The 14,977-nt window shown below is 40.4% G+C and overlaps 1 protein-coding gene across 2 annotated transcripts in view; it reads left to right on the top strand.

Moving 5' to 3' along the window:
• Positions 1-14,977, top strand: part of LOC139475969 (dynein axonemal heavy chain 1-like) — a 121,073-nt gene that overhangs the window by 30,704 nt on the left and 75,392 nt on the right. For both annotated transcript variants that reach the window (XM_071259188.1, XM_071259187.1), the window contains exons 20-30: positions 5,142-5,254; positions 5,893-6,033; positions 6,572-6,784; positions 7,544-7,708; positions 8,013-8,240; positions 9,488-9,667; positions 10,583-10,884; positions 11,474-11,590; positions 12,224-12,314; positions 12,793-12,890; positions 13,852-13,957. In XM_071259188.1, the coding sequence (XP_071115289.1) occupies positions 5,142-5,254; positions 5,893-6,033; positions 6,572-6,784; positions 7,544-7,708; positions 8,013-8,240; positions 9,488-9,667; positions 10,583-10,884; positions 11,474-11,590; positions 12,224-12,314; positions 12,793-12,890; positions 13,852-13,957 (1,754 nt within the window). The remainder of the gene's footprint in view (positions 1-5,141; positions 5,255-5,892; positions 6,034-6,571; positions 6,785-7,543; positions 7,709-8,012; positions 8,241-9,487; positions 9,668-10,582; positions 10,885-11,473; positions 11,591-12,223; positions 12,315-12,792; positions 12,891-13,851; positions 13,958-14,977) is intronic.

Genomic DNA, 14,977 nt, shown 5'->3' with positions numbered 1-14,977 from the left:
TCGATTAACCGATTATATATCAATACTGTTAGGATAAATACCCTAAAACAGTCGCCACTAAAGATCGTTTGAATGCAGTTAGATTAACATAACGCTAAAAATAGCCATCCAATCAAATTAAAACAAAAGATAAGTCACAAGTACTCGATTCGTCTAGTTGTGTGCCATCTTAAATACAAATGCGAATGTCTTGCAGTATAACGACTTTCCTCTCATTGTTTGAATACATATGTAAACATTTTGTTCAGCTAAAAGATCATTTATAACAGTCTTCTGTTTCAAAAGAATATATCAACAGCTTGCTCATATGAGGATGCAATCATGAATATGCCAAACTCACATTCTTTGTTTGTTTCTTGTATAACGCTGCACTCAGCAATATTCCAGCTATATGATGGCGTTCTGTAAATAATCGAGTCTGGACCAGACAATCCAATGATTGACATCATGAGCATCGATCCACGCAATTGGGATTGGTGTTACATGCATCAACCAAGTCAGCTAGCCTGACCACGATCCCATTAGCCACCTCTTACGACAAGAATAGGTTGCTGAAGACCTATTCTACCCCGGATCTTCACGGGTCTAAACTCACTCAGAGTATATTGTTTGTTAATCTCAAGGTCAGGAGAGAGAGAAATTCTGTGCAAAGTTAGTGATGAGAGATGGGAGATGGTGATGCCACTCCTGAAGCGAAGGTATGGTGGCGACTGAGTCCGGGGTATTTATCAACAGGAATGAGATGTAGTACAACGGAATGAAGGATGATGATACCCATAGTCAGGATGTCTGCTGGTTCTTGTGTTCACTGAGCAGCCACAACTATCATGTATTTTATCATCACCATTTTGAAGTTGGGCTCAAAGATTTGTGTTTGCAAATTGTGGATTGGCTTAAAACCTTCTACTTCAACAAAATTAGGGATGGGCTAGTGCTTGAAGATTGGCCTGTGACTTTGAAATTACACTAGCTATTACGAGAAACATATACGACAAGTCTATTTGTCAGCAATATATCAAGTCAGCTCATTCTCATTTTACCAAGGGACGAATGGCCCAGTTGTCTAAGGTGCAAACATTCTCTGTGCAAATCTACGTCCTGTAGCCTTGCCATTAACCTATGATTGTGGGGTCAAATCCTTGTTCCTCTGATGCTATTTCTCGATACCATATTTCAGCACCATTCCATTTGTCATCTTGTGAGTTTCACAAAAGTGAGGTTGTGTGAATAAACATTTGTTATAATATTTCAAGTTTCTACAGTGAGCTCAAATTCCAACCTTCACTCAACAGGGGAGGTAACTCTCAATACATATCTAAATAAAATATGAAACAATATCTGGCACAGATCAGCAGCCATCCTTTGCTCAGTTCTATTGAAACTAAAACTAAAATGACATTATTCATAATTTCCATCAGTGCCAAACATATTGAAAATGTACACTTCCTCCCATACACCTGTCCCCCATGGCATGAATATCTGGCTGGCTTGTTTGACTTGGGTGTCATCACTGGTGTTTAACATGAGCACATGATGCAGACAGCATAACTTGTACAGTCCCTGTGGCCTGTTGGAACCTTCACAGTTACCATGTTATGTTGTGAGATCATTCATTGCCACAAGAAATCAGGCTAGGAAGTAGTTTTCATGTAATTAGTAACCAGCTGCCGGAAATAAGTTAGTCCACAATCTCCTTTCAAATAGATTGTTATATTTCAGTGAAGCACCTCTTGAGCCTTGACAAATGTCAATTCTCCTTCTCTCTCCAAACTCTTCTGCTAATTGACTCACTTTTTGTATTTAATAGTTCACAAAGTTTTTGCAAGTATTTGTTTGGGTATGATTAACTTAGAGTTATGTATTTCAATAATATTTTTTTGTCCTTTTCGCATTTAGTTGTTAGGGCTGGCCAGTTTTGCAAGAACAGAATTAACTTAATGTCTGTTTATTGTGCAGGATGTTTATCATCTACACAGTTACATTCTGTTTACTTCTGTCAGAGAAGCTTCCAATCTCTTTATTAGATGTTTGCAGTGGCCAGTTATTGTGCATTGGATTTATGAATATTTAAAAAGTTACTGATTACAATTTTTTAATTGTATCCCTTTTTTTAACCAATCCATCAAGATAGAATGATCAAGCAAATAAAAATAATTATTTTGTGTTTTATTGTGGCTGGTTACCTCAGGTCGATCCGTAAACAAAAATATTAGAAAAGTGTTGCCTGACTGTTGTCTAAATTCCTCAAAGGTCCCTGTTACTATGGCGATTACAAGCCTATTCATTATCAGGGATTTATCTAGACCTGTTCAGAGACTGATATTCAGCCCCAAGTCAACAGTAAATATCATTAAAAATTCACAATTTGGAACTAAACATTTCCCAGTTCGTGTTACAAGGTATTACTATATATAACTAGTAACTCACTTTATGGCTTTGCACAAGTAACCAGTATATTCACTTATAACAAGACCAATAAATAGGAACAGGTATAAATGCTTAGTTTCATATTATTGCATTAATACAATCTCAAAATACCTATGAAATGTGAACTTGTAAAAGCTCCCAAACAAAATAACAATTAAAATAGTAATAAATAAATGATAAAATAACATTTTTTTTCTTTATTTGCCTGCCAGGGCACTTAGTTAAGAGTCTTAGATAATCCTTGATTATACTGTGGGAGATAGTCAAGGTAGAATGCTTTGTTGAACAGGCCTCTAATGTAGCCTCTCAGTCTATGATGTTGTCTTCCCTATCCCCACCCCTCCCTCCTCTCCACCCACCACCCACCACCCTTCCCTGCCCTCTATACGCCACCCTGCTTACAGTGTGTGAGTGTATGTGTCATATCATGGTCATTTTGTGAACAGGTCATTGATACACTGGTCATTTTGGGAAGCAAGTGATGTACTTGCTCAATTACCAATGGTGCCACTTTGGCTGCACTGTGAAACAGGACATGGCAGACTTGCATCTGACAGGCATGTTACTCAGCTGAAGACATTGTGATTTGAGAACAAAGATGTTTTTCTTCTAGAACTCTCTTGCTCAGACCTTGACCTTGACATTCTATAATGATTCTGATGATCCAGTTGTTCCAGTGACCTTCACCTTGTATTTATGCTTACTAAGAAAGCAGAAACGGTTTCATGATAAATGGAGCATGTTCCACTGAATGAATGAACTTTTGAAGACAAAAATGACCATGATATGACTTTGCGTGTTTGCAAATCGTTGGTTGAAGATATGTCGAAATGTGATATGATTTGTTGTGATTTGCTTTCTTGTTATCATTTGTGAAACATTTTACTTTAAAATTTTAAACAGTGAAGAAGTTTCCCCATGTAAGGGGTGAGTGGTCGCCGACACAAAGTCCATGTTTTCACCTAGAGAATTAGTGAACTGAATGACCATGTGTAAACTAACTGTGATGCGGAGGTAGACTGTAGACAGCATAGACATGTGCCCTGTATAGCAGGGCTTACAGGAGACGGGGCTTTCGTTGATTCATTGATTGGAATGTGGTATGGACAGAAGTCTTTAGTTTAGACGTGATGTAGTGTCTTTGAACTTTCATAGAAATTACCGATATGCTGGTAATTTGCATTTTGAACTAATATTGTCTTGTCTAGCATGTGTTTATATGTGACTTGTTTGTGTACATATCTCAAGCTCTCTCCAGCGACTGTTGCGCCCAGTCGTCTGGTGCAATACAATTCGCTGTGCAGAGTTGCTCCCTGGGCATGCCAGAAACCTATTATTGTGGGTTCGAATCCCGGTTCGCCCCGATTATGTTTCTAGGTTTGTCAGCACCACACCCGTGCTCGTGGGTTTCACCAAAGTGGTAAACATCTGAGACCTGCATCACTTCTTTCCCCCCACATTAAGCTGGCACGCCGTGATATAACTGGAATATTGTTCAAAGTAGCGTTAATCCACTCACTCACTCAAGGTATCTCCAGGGCTTGGGTGGCCCAGCAGGCAAAGGTCCACCCACTATGTGCAGAGTAGCTTCTCATAGCTGCCAGGATCATGGGTTTGAAGCCAGAATCTTGCTGACTATGAATCTTGGTCTGTCAGCATCATATCTGTGCTTGGGATTTCACCAAAGAGGGAAAAGGAAACGTGTCAATTAGACATGCTGTAATATACCTGACATACTGTTCATCCGGGGCAGTGGGGTAGCCTAGTGGTTATAGTGCTTGCTCATCACCCCGAAGGCGCGGGTTCAATTCCACACATGGGTTCAATGTGTGAAGCCCATTTCTGGTGTCCCACATCGTGATATTGCTGGAATATTGCTATTTCAAAATTATATGTATTTAGTGTGTATCATCAAATATAAGTAATATCCCTATCATTAGTTGACTAGTGTATTTACCACATTTCAAGAACTTGTCCTACAATTCAGAAGATTGTCACTCTCCTCGCTCCCTTGAATGCTTTTCACAGGCTGACCAGTATATTTGATACAATAAACAGCTAAATACCAGACATCACCATGTGTGTCTGTGTATGTGTGTACAATGTATGTGTGTGTGTGTGTGTTTGTGTGTTTACTGGGCTCTGTGTGTCTGCTTGTTCGTTGTTTCATTGTTCAATGTGTTGTCATGCAATCAGTGGTACCTTCATTCACAGTGTCCATGTTTCTTGTCAAACAAAACCTGTAAAGAATATTTGTCAAACTTTTTAGAGTTTTAGGAATTCTTGTTTTCTAAAATTTGTCCTTACTAAAACACTTTGAATAACTTTTCTGTATATAGTGGTGTCAGTTCCTTTGCAAAATCATTCATAAATATTATTAAGATTATAATAGTAAGATATTGGCATCATAAAAGATTTAGAAATTTCTGGGTAAGAAATATGAAAGTGTTTTTTTCATTTTAACTTTTATCCATAAACTTAAAATTTTAATAAATTAATTTACTTTTATCTTTGGAAGGTAATCATTCTCTCATTTCTTTCTCTGAACTTCTTGAACCTATGTCATTCTCATCACACTATCATCTCTGATTTCTCATCTCCAAATTGACAAAAGTTCCGTCAAGGAAACGGTCAGGTGTCCAGTACATGCTGGCCAAGGGTGAAGCATGTGCTCTACTAGGAGCTGGAGTACTGACCTGTGGCTATTTCTGCAGGTGTCCAGCAGGTGGCCACTGAGATCAAGAGCAGCATCGAGGAGTTCCGGCCCTTCATTCCACTGATTCAAGGCCTGCGTAACCCTGGCATGAGGAACAGACATTGGGAGCAGGTACTTCCACAACAAACACTCTGACAGTTGTCTTCATCATGTTAACTCTTACATGTGTGAAGAGTTACTTCCCTTAGATGTGTCAGAATGTGATGTTCATGAGTTTGGATCCCGGATTTGCCCTGATAATGATTCTTGGTTTGTCAGTACCATACCTATGGAGGGTTGAGCCAAAGTTGTATATATGTGTCTACCTCGGCATCCCTTTGTCTTCTTTCCCACATTAAGCTGACCTACCATCTCAAAACTGAAGCTGACCTACCATCTGAAAACAGAGCAGCTTTAATCACAACTCACTGACATATATGGGCTGTCATATAGAGCTAACTTTACCAGACCATAGACATTTTGCTTGACGCAGGCTAGTGATGAAAGTTACAGACTGCAATATAATAATGTACCTGAATATGTCACACTTATAAGGAACAGTTCTATAAGGAACAGTTCTATAAGGAACAGTTCAGTGATTTCTAATGTTGGTACATACGTCAATAATAAGACTCCATTTTATCTAATTAACCATGAAATGTGATTTTGTCTTAAGTGAGTATTCTGACTAACAATATGTGTTCATTTTGAAACTATTCTTTTTATAAAAAGCCTTGGTTCTGTGTACATTCCTGCCATTACTATTCCAGTTGTCCACTGACCTCGGTTTCCCAATCCGACCCAAGGCCAACCTGACCTTCAAGAAATGCCTAGAAATGAACCTACAAGAACACATCCAGGTCATTGCCAAGGTCGCAGAGGTCGCCGGCAAGGAGTACTCCATTGAACAGGTCTGTCTTCTTTTCCCTAAGGGAGGATGGGGTAGCTTTGTGGTTAAAACATTCACTTAAAATGAAAAGTGTCCAAACCCCACATTGACCAATGTCTAGCCCATTTCTGGTGTTCTCTTTTGTGATTTTGCTGGAATAATGCTGAAAGCTGTGTAAAATGCTCAGGCTCAAATTCCACAAAGCAAACTTAGTGTTAAGCTGATCGTAAATCCCATACTTTTACATAGATTTAAGACATCGGTTGCACAAAGATCGTTTTGTAGGGGAACGGGCCCTGTACCAAAACCTTTTACTCTAAAGAATATTTTGTTTCAATTGCCTCGGTTACTGTAACAAATTTGTTTATAACGATAAGATCTTTATAGAATAAAGATTTAAGTAATCAAACTGCATCCATATTTTTAGTGTAGCTATTGCTGCTACATGAAAATTTTCCAGTTCTTTTTTTTCAGCTTCAGTTTTGTTGTATGTTTTTAGCTTTGAGTATTTAGCTTTACTGTTGGGCGATGTGATATATGTACTGACATGTTGCACACAGGCTCTGGACAAGATGGAGAAGGAATGGGACCCTGTCATGTTTGAGATCATTCAATACAAGGAGACTGGCACCTTCATCCTGAAGAGTTCCGAGGAAACGTCCCAGCTCCTGGACGACCACATTGTCATGACACAGAGCATGTCCTTCTCACCGTACAAGAAACCCTTCGAAGACCGCATCAACAACTGGGAGAACAAGCTCCGGACCACACAGGTACAGCGGAAACTGTGTTAACAGCATCTCATACATCAGGGTGCCGTTGTATAAAGCAATCTTAGCGCTATGGTGAATCTCAACACAGACTTACGACAGTCGTATTGCTAAGGTTGTTTTGTACAACCTCACTCAATTTTCCAGATTAACTTTTCATTTTGAGATTTTGTACTGATGGTAATAAATACAGGATCAATCAGCTGGAAACATGTATTGAGTATGACATTTTCCATGTGCTTCAAAGAGTTCTATTTGGTTATGTAGTGAACACGCCAGACACAAACATTTCTCTTGTTTAAGTGCTTGAGATTTTTTTAAACACGGACAAGAATATTTTTCTTAACTCTATGAGTTCCCTTAATTTCTTCATTCAGTTTATTATCTTTGACATACAGTTAACTATGGTTATAACAAATACGTTTATGACGAACTGACGGATTTAATAAATTGATTTTGGGTCCCGGCACTTTGCTGTATATATGCTGTATACATGCATATTACAAACTACGGTTATAACGAACTAGAATTAGAACTCCCTTTGAGTTTGTTATATCCATAGTTTACTGTATATATAGACAATATTCAAGGAATTTCAGTGAACTGACATACCCTTAACTTCAATCTGTTACCTGTTATTATTGCTCTAGGAAAATTCCAGCTATCCTATTGATGGATTGCATTTTGGAACAACTCATACAAGACATACGTACCTTTTGTTGTGTTTGACCTAATACTAACTGCCCATGCTCCTGGCTCCAGGATGTGCTGGACGAATGGCTCCAGTGCCAGCGGGCATGGCTGTATCTGGAACCCATCTTCAGCTCCGAGGACATCAATCGGCAGCTGCCAGTAGAGAGTAAGCGCTACCAGACTATGGAGAGGATGTGGAGGAAGATTATGAAGAATGCCAAGGAGAACCCTCAGGTGAGAGGCCTCATAATGGAGGGTTTGCTTAATGATCGTTCTGTCTGCTGATCATGCACTTTGGGTAAATTCTCTGCTATCTCTGCTATATATGACTGTGTTATTATTAGAAGAGGCCTAAAAACCTGCTCACTCACAACATTGTCTTTTCTTCTGTCAACTATTTGATACATTTGCCATTACTGCCATTCTATGGTGCTGTCTATTTAAGTCAATTGTCTTTTACTCTTTTATATCAAAACTTCAGACATTTTGCACTCAAACATTACCATTTTTTGTACTTGTGACCAATATCTGTTACCAGGTGATCTCCCTGTGCCCTGACAACCGTCTCCTTGACAACCTACGAGAGTCCAACAAACTGCTGGAGCAGGTACAGAAGGGACTCAGCGAGTATCTGGAGACCAAGCGAAATGCCTTCCCACGATTCTACTTCCTGTCCGATGATGAGCTGTTGGAGATTCTGTCTCAAACCAAAGACCCGACTGCCGTACAGCCTCATCTTCGCAAGTGCTTTGAGAACATCGCCAAGGTAGGAGCTTATTGGAACTAAAAGTTTGATCACTGTCTTCTAACCCGCTGTGTATGCTAACTCCAGCCTATGATGTCTATAGAAATAAATAATATTGCAAGAGATTCCTTGGCATTTGATAAGTGTACCAAGCAATGTGGTTTGCGAAACTCAAACGGAAAAGAAATTAGGTCATACCCACTAACCGACTGCTGTTTCTGATCGGTGCATAATAGAACAGGCGGGGCTTGTGTTGCATGTTTGCTCAGAATGATGTCACTGAGTTCATATTGTTGGCAACAGTTTCTTTGTGTTAATGATTAAATAAGCAGTCTGTTACTATTGCTGATGGATTTATCTATAAGAATTGACTTCAATATGTCAAAAATATTTAAGTCAATTCCTAAATAATCTAGCAGTTTATGATGACCCAAATTTCAGACAAGGCACTAGTTACAATATCTTCATAGCAGCTGGAAATGACCTTGAGAGAATGGAGTATTGTCTAGGGTTGGGACGAGTCCAAATACAACCCGCGTACCCACTGTAGGTCTCAAGAGTTGAGAGGGGCGGTCGGGTAGCCTAGTGGTTAAAGCGTTCGCTCGTCACGCCAAAAACCCGGGTTTGATTCCCGACATGGGTACAATGTGTGAAGCCCATTTCTGGTGTCCCCCGCTGCGATATTGCTGGAATATTGCTAAAAGCGGCGTAAAACCATACTCACTCACTCACTCACTCACTCACTCACTCAAGAGTTGAATACAAAATGTCCGCTTGGGAATTGTTTTACTAGAGCCCTGGCAAACATTATTCAGATACATGTATAAAGTGATCTGTTCATGCGTTCACTGAGGCTGACTGGAGCTTTATCTTCATTCCAACATACAAAAGTGCACTGTCCAAAAAAACAAAACCTTAGTTACTTGGAGTGTAACCAGGGAGTTATAGTGAATTTTTGTCACTAAGTGCTATGTGACATGACTAACCATGGGTCCAGGTAATCCCCTAGGTACCTTGATCCTCCTCAGTACCCACCCAACCCGAGTACCAGAGTTACCTGTCCAAGCCCTACTAAAGTCCCTGTTAAAGGATCGGTATTCTCATCACCAGCAATTGGAAGAACTTACTCTGGTGAAAGCCTTGGCTTAGCTGAAACCTTAAGTAAAATCCAACTTATATACTTCAGACATTGTCTTAGACTTGAGTGATGCAGATGATATGTGCTATGATTCATGAGTTTAATGTCTAAATTATATTTCCAACAACAGCTGAAGTTTGAGGATGATCTGAAGATCACGCGGATGTACTCTGGTGAGGGAGAGGATGTAGGATTCCGAGAGAGCATGTATCCCACAGGAAATGTGGAGGACTGGATGTCGGAGATAGAGAGAGTGATGAAGGAGAGTCTCAGGCTCATCATCAAAGATTCATTACAAAACTACAAAGAGGTGAGCATATAGGAAAGTTGCCATATACCCTGATGAGCCAAATAATGAGTATGGTATTCTTTTATCATATACCTCAGTGTAAAAGACTGAGTTTTCTTAAGTTGAGAAAAGTGACATTTTCATTGCAGTGAACATAACACTTTATATTTCACTGCAGTGACCATAACACTTTGACAGAACTATTATCAAACAAGAGTTACCTCCCCTTAAATTGTCTCCCTTTATCGTAAGTGTCTAGCCCGTACTGTTGACGTCCTTTTTACGTTAGTTCCACATTGACAAGGCAAAATAATGACAGATGGTCATTTATGGAGTTAATATCACTTCTTGCCATTTATTCTCTCGAAAATGTTTCGTTATAAACTGTAAATTTCTCATTTAACTCGTCAATCAAGACTGTTCATTTCGCAAAGCGGCATTTCTGTTACTTGATCAGAGTGTGTTCTGTCGCTTCCAACAGCGGTCTCCTAGTTTTGAAGAATATTTTTTTTTTTTTGTATAAAATCATATCTAAATGTACGATTAAGAATTTTTGTGACCCTTTATATTTTTTTATACATTTGTTTATATTGTTTAAAACACAAGGGGTGGTGAACCGTCCCTATGTGTTCGGTGGGGAGAATTTACGTTTCAAGGTTTTTTTTACAGAAATAATTTAGTTTTCCGGTAGACAACTACACAAAAAGTATATAATAAATAGGATATTCCATATGTCTCATGAAATATCATGTTTCTCTCATTGAGTGACAGGGGAAAAGGAGACATTTTCGAGGAGAAAATGTCTCCTTCAGATGAATTGGGTTTATACAAGACACTGTGACTGAGCAATCAGATTGCCAGATTTTATAAGTGGTCTGTCAGACTTGCTGGAGATTGGTGTATACAGGGCTGATACAGGCTATCCCTATATTACAGGTACCTCGAACAGACTGGGTTCTGCAGTGGCCAGGTCAGGTCGTCATCGCAGGCTGCCAGACATACTGGAGTTCGGAGGTGACAGACTCCCTTGAGAAGAACTACCTCAATGACCTGTACAAGACGCTGCTGCAGCAGCTGGACGACCTGAGGAACCTGGTGAGAACTGACCTCCCCAAGATCGGCAGGATGACCCTCTCTGCCCTTATTGTTGTGGAGGTCCATGCCCGAGATGTGGTGGCCAAGATGGTGGAGGCCAATGTCAGCAATGCCAATGACTTTGAATGGATCAGTCAGCTCAGGTATGTACATGATAGGTCATGACAAAGTCTCTTGTTCGGCCTTGATTAAGCCAATTGTCTTTAGTATAATATATAGATCAAGGGTTACAGTGTTCCAAATGTACACACAGTCAGTGCCAAAGATTTTGAGTCTACTTGTCCAAGGTGCAGGACGTCTGTGCAGAGTTACCTCCTTTGGGATGCAAGGAACCTGTGATCATGGGTTCAAAGCCCAAATTGCCCCAATTATGTTTCTAGGTTTGTCAGCACCGTACCCATGCTCACTGGTTCATCAAAGTGGTAAATGACCAAACCATGGCATAACGGAAATACTGTTCACTCAACAACTAGTCCAGATTTGTCATGACATTTACGGAATATTTTATTGTTAATATATGGACTATTAACTAAGCTTTTTAATAAGACGGAAAGTACTTTACGTGACTTGGGTTCAAACAAATGGCAAAGTCACTGACTGCACAAATGGCACACAGATGGTAATCATCCGTTTTGTATAAAATATATTTTATTTATATATTTCACAGACGCAGCACCGATAAATGTGACTGACAGTGTGATGTGTCAGAAGTAACTCGTATGACTCTTTCAGATACTACTGGCTAGAGGATGAGAACCTGTACACTCGGGCTGTCAATGCTCAGTTCCCCTATGGGTACGAGTACCTCGGGAACACCAGCCGCCTTGTCATCACACCCCTCACTGACAGGTACGTCCGCACATCCCCTGAGGGGGGCCGGGGTTAGAACTGGTCCCCAGCTACCTTTGCTTTTCATAGGTGGTCAGACTCAGTGACTTGGATGCTTGTCAGCATACCTTGACAGCACGAATTGTTGCGCACAATATCACTGCTTTGTCTGGTCTAGACTCGATTATGTACATGCCATCTTCATACAGCTGAAATATTCCTGTGTGCAGTGGTCAGCGATGTCCTCACATAGCCTACTTTCACTTCTGTTATAACACAGCTCTTCTGTTGTTGATCACTCTCACTTGATGCTTTCTGTAGGACACTGCACTGAAATCTTCCCATTTAGCTCTCACTTTGATCCTACCTACTATCTCTTGGAGATGGTCAGGGACTTCATTGCGTGTCCTTCCCCTATTCTAGAAAGCAGTGGTGTAGCCTAGTGCTTAGTGTTTGTTGCTCATCACTGAAACAAAACTGGGTTCAAATCCCACATGAATACAATGTGTAAAACCCATCTGTGTCCCTTGGCTTTATATATTGCTAAAAGCTCACTCATTAAAAAAAAGAGCAGGTTAAAATCACTGTGTTTCAAAATTAGTTATGCTAAGTATGGTACAAAACCTGTTTGCTTCACTGACTGATCTGCTGCAGATGCTACCTGACCCTGACCGGGGCTCTCCATCTCAAGTTTGGGGGTGCTCCTGCTGGCCCGGCCGGGACAGGCAAAACAGAGACAACCAAGGTAAGCAGCTGTACGCTCTTATATCAGTATAAGTTACCCCTTGGGGACTCTGGTGGGAATAGATCTCCAGTATCACGTGCTTGTCTCCGTGGGACTCTGAGGCAGAATATGTCTCGGGTGACCCATGCTTGCCTCCACTTGGGGATTCTGGAAGAGAACAGCTCACCAGTAACCCATGCATGCCTCCCATGGGGACTCTATTCCTTACTTGTATCCTGTGAATCGGGGAGAATAGGACCTTGGTATCTTTTCATCACAATGAGTGGCCTGGCTGGCTGTAGGTAGTATTCACACATCAACAGTGTTAATCATTGCTTATTCTCTCAAGAAATGGTGTGCCTGTCTTAGCCATGATTGTTTACAGGCCGGCATGATATTGCTGATTCTGTCAGCATCACTTGACACATCAGTAATTATTGTGTTTGGTTGATATGAAATTGGTGCAAGCTATAAAGTTCTGCCCTGTCTCTGTGTGTAGGATCTGGCCAAGGCTATGGCTATCCAGTGTGTTGTCTTCAACTGCTCAGACCAGCTTGACTTCATGGCTATGGGCAAGTTCTTCAAGGGTCTGGCCAGGTACGTTGCACTGAATATGTATCTTGCATTGAATATGTTCTTGCTCCTTAACTGTTAAAGATGTAAAGGTGTATGTGGACAGTCCTTTTCCCGAAATAATTGTTTATGATTAGGATTGTCAACCACTATGCAAGATTTTAATTTTTCATGTTTTAAGGTAAATATTAAGTCCATTTTGACTAAACATTGTAATCAAACTGACTCTGTTGGTAAGGATAAGATATATGGATTAACAACTTCTTTATCGCAATTGTAAAAAAGAAATTGTTCATCCATATATCTTATCCTTACTTAGTACTCTGACTTCTGGGGCGGTTGGGTAGCCCAGTGGTTAAAGCGTTCGCTTGTCACGCCGAAGATCCGGGTTCAAATCCTGACATGGGTACAATGTGTGAAGCCCATTTCTGGTGTCCCCCGCCGTGATATTGCTGGAATATTGCTAAAAGTGGCATAAAACCATGCTCATTCACTCTGACTTCTAAATGCCTCTCAAAGAAGTAGCCCTGTTGGATTATCTCACCTCATTTCTGCTCCATGTTTGTCATACAGGATACCATTGATAAGACTGAACCGCATCAGTTGGCAAATTGTGAAGTCTAGCTATAGTTTCAGTCCTGCATGGTAGCATTACAAGTTATATCCACTCAGTAGGTAGAAATGCTGATACTGGAATGAGATTGCCATTGATTGAGAATATTGCTACCATGTGCTCATATTTTCAGCAGAGCAAGGTTATACTTTATCCACATTGAAATACAACTGTAAGCTGTGCTTTGTTTTCATTCCAACAAGCTGTGATTGCTTAGGATCTCAAGTCCTGTATGAACTTGGCATGATGAGCCTGTTTGATGTTCCAGTGCTGGAGCCTGGGCTTGTTTTGATGAGTTTAACCGTATCAACATTGAGGTGTTGTCTGTGGTTGCTATGCAACTTGGCATGATGTGCCTGTTTGATGTTCCAGTGCTGGCGCCTGGGCTTGTTTTGATGAGTTTAACCGTATCGACATTGAGGTGTTGTCTGTGGTTGCTATGCAAATCACAACAATCCAGAAAGCCCAACAACAGCGGGTGAGAAGTCATCTGGCCCCTCTCCCTGTCTTTCTTCCGTGTGTCACCATACTAAACCCTCAGCAGTTGCCTCCCTTTGCTGCTTGGCCATTCATCACATACTCACAATTTACCATGTATATATTGTCGTGTATATATATTGTCTTTTTGCTGCGTGATTTACACAACTCCCAACTGTTGTCAAGTGCTTGCTTTGTCTAACCGCTTTTTGCTCCATATTGTGCTGGTATATATTGTCCTGGATGTGTGCATCCAACTCAACCTGATTAGCATCTAACTCATTGGAATAATCAGCGCTGTTGTCATTTTGAACTGTAATGATTAACACTTTACATGAGCCACCCTTGAAGAACATTATGTTCTACGTGTGTCTGAAAATGGACACAAGATGGTGGAGCAGATCCCCTTTAGAACATAAAGACTTTCATCAGTGACATTGGAAGTATTACAAGGCACAGGCTTTGGACTAATACTGAAAGTTGTAGACTGCTAAATTTAAGTATGAAAACTAAGTGTTTTGGTACATGAAATGTTTTGTCCCCATCTGGAAGATTATGCTAGCAGTAAGATGCTATTTGGGTTGACTATGAAAGTATTTGTGTCGACTATTGTAACTCCAATGGATTTGCAGTGGTCTTAGCGCTAACATCTCTTTGTGCAAGTGGGCCCAGTTCCCATTACCCAGGCTTTCAGGCATAAACAGGCAAAATGTCATTCATTGTGAAAAATTGTGAACCAAAGCGAGACTTTTTTCATTGTTTTGTTTATCCCACTACCTCTAAATAAAGGAAGAGTGGAAATGGAGAAATCTGAAAAGCACTACGTTGTTTATATGGATGAATGCAAAAACACACGTTCACCACAATCACTTTTCACATACAGTTGGTTAAACTGTAAGACAATTGGTTACAAGATATCAGCTCGTCTCCATGATATCTCACACACGCACTCACACACTCGCGCGCGCGCACACGCACACGCACTCACACACACTCTCACACGTTCTCTCACTCACACACA

This window comes from Haliotis cracherodii, unplaced genomic scaffold, assembly GCF_022045235.1.
Source record: "Haliotis cracherodii isolate W230 unplaced genomic scaffold, xgHalCrac1.p SCAF_3, whole genome shotgun sequence".
Classification (NCBI taxonomy): Eukaryota; Metazoa; Mollusca; class Gastropoda; order Lepetellida; family Haliotidae; genus Haliotis; species Haliotis cracherodii.
Note: the sequence above shows the minus strand (reverse complement) of the source record. Positions and strands in the feature narration are given on the sequence as shown.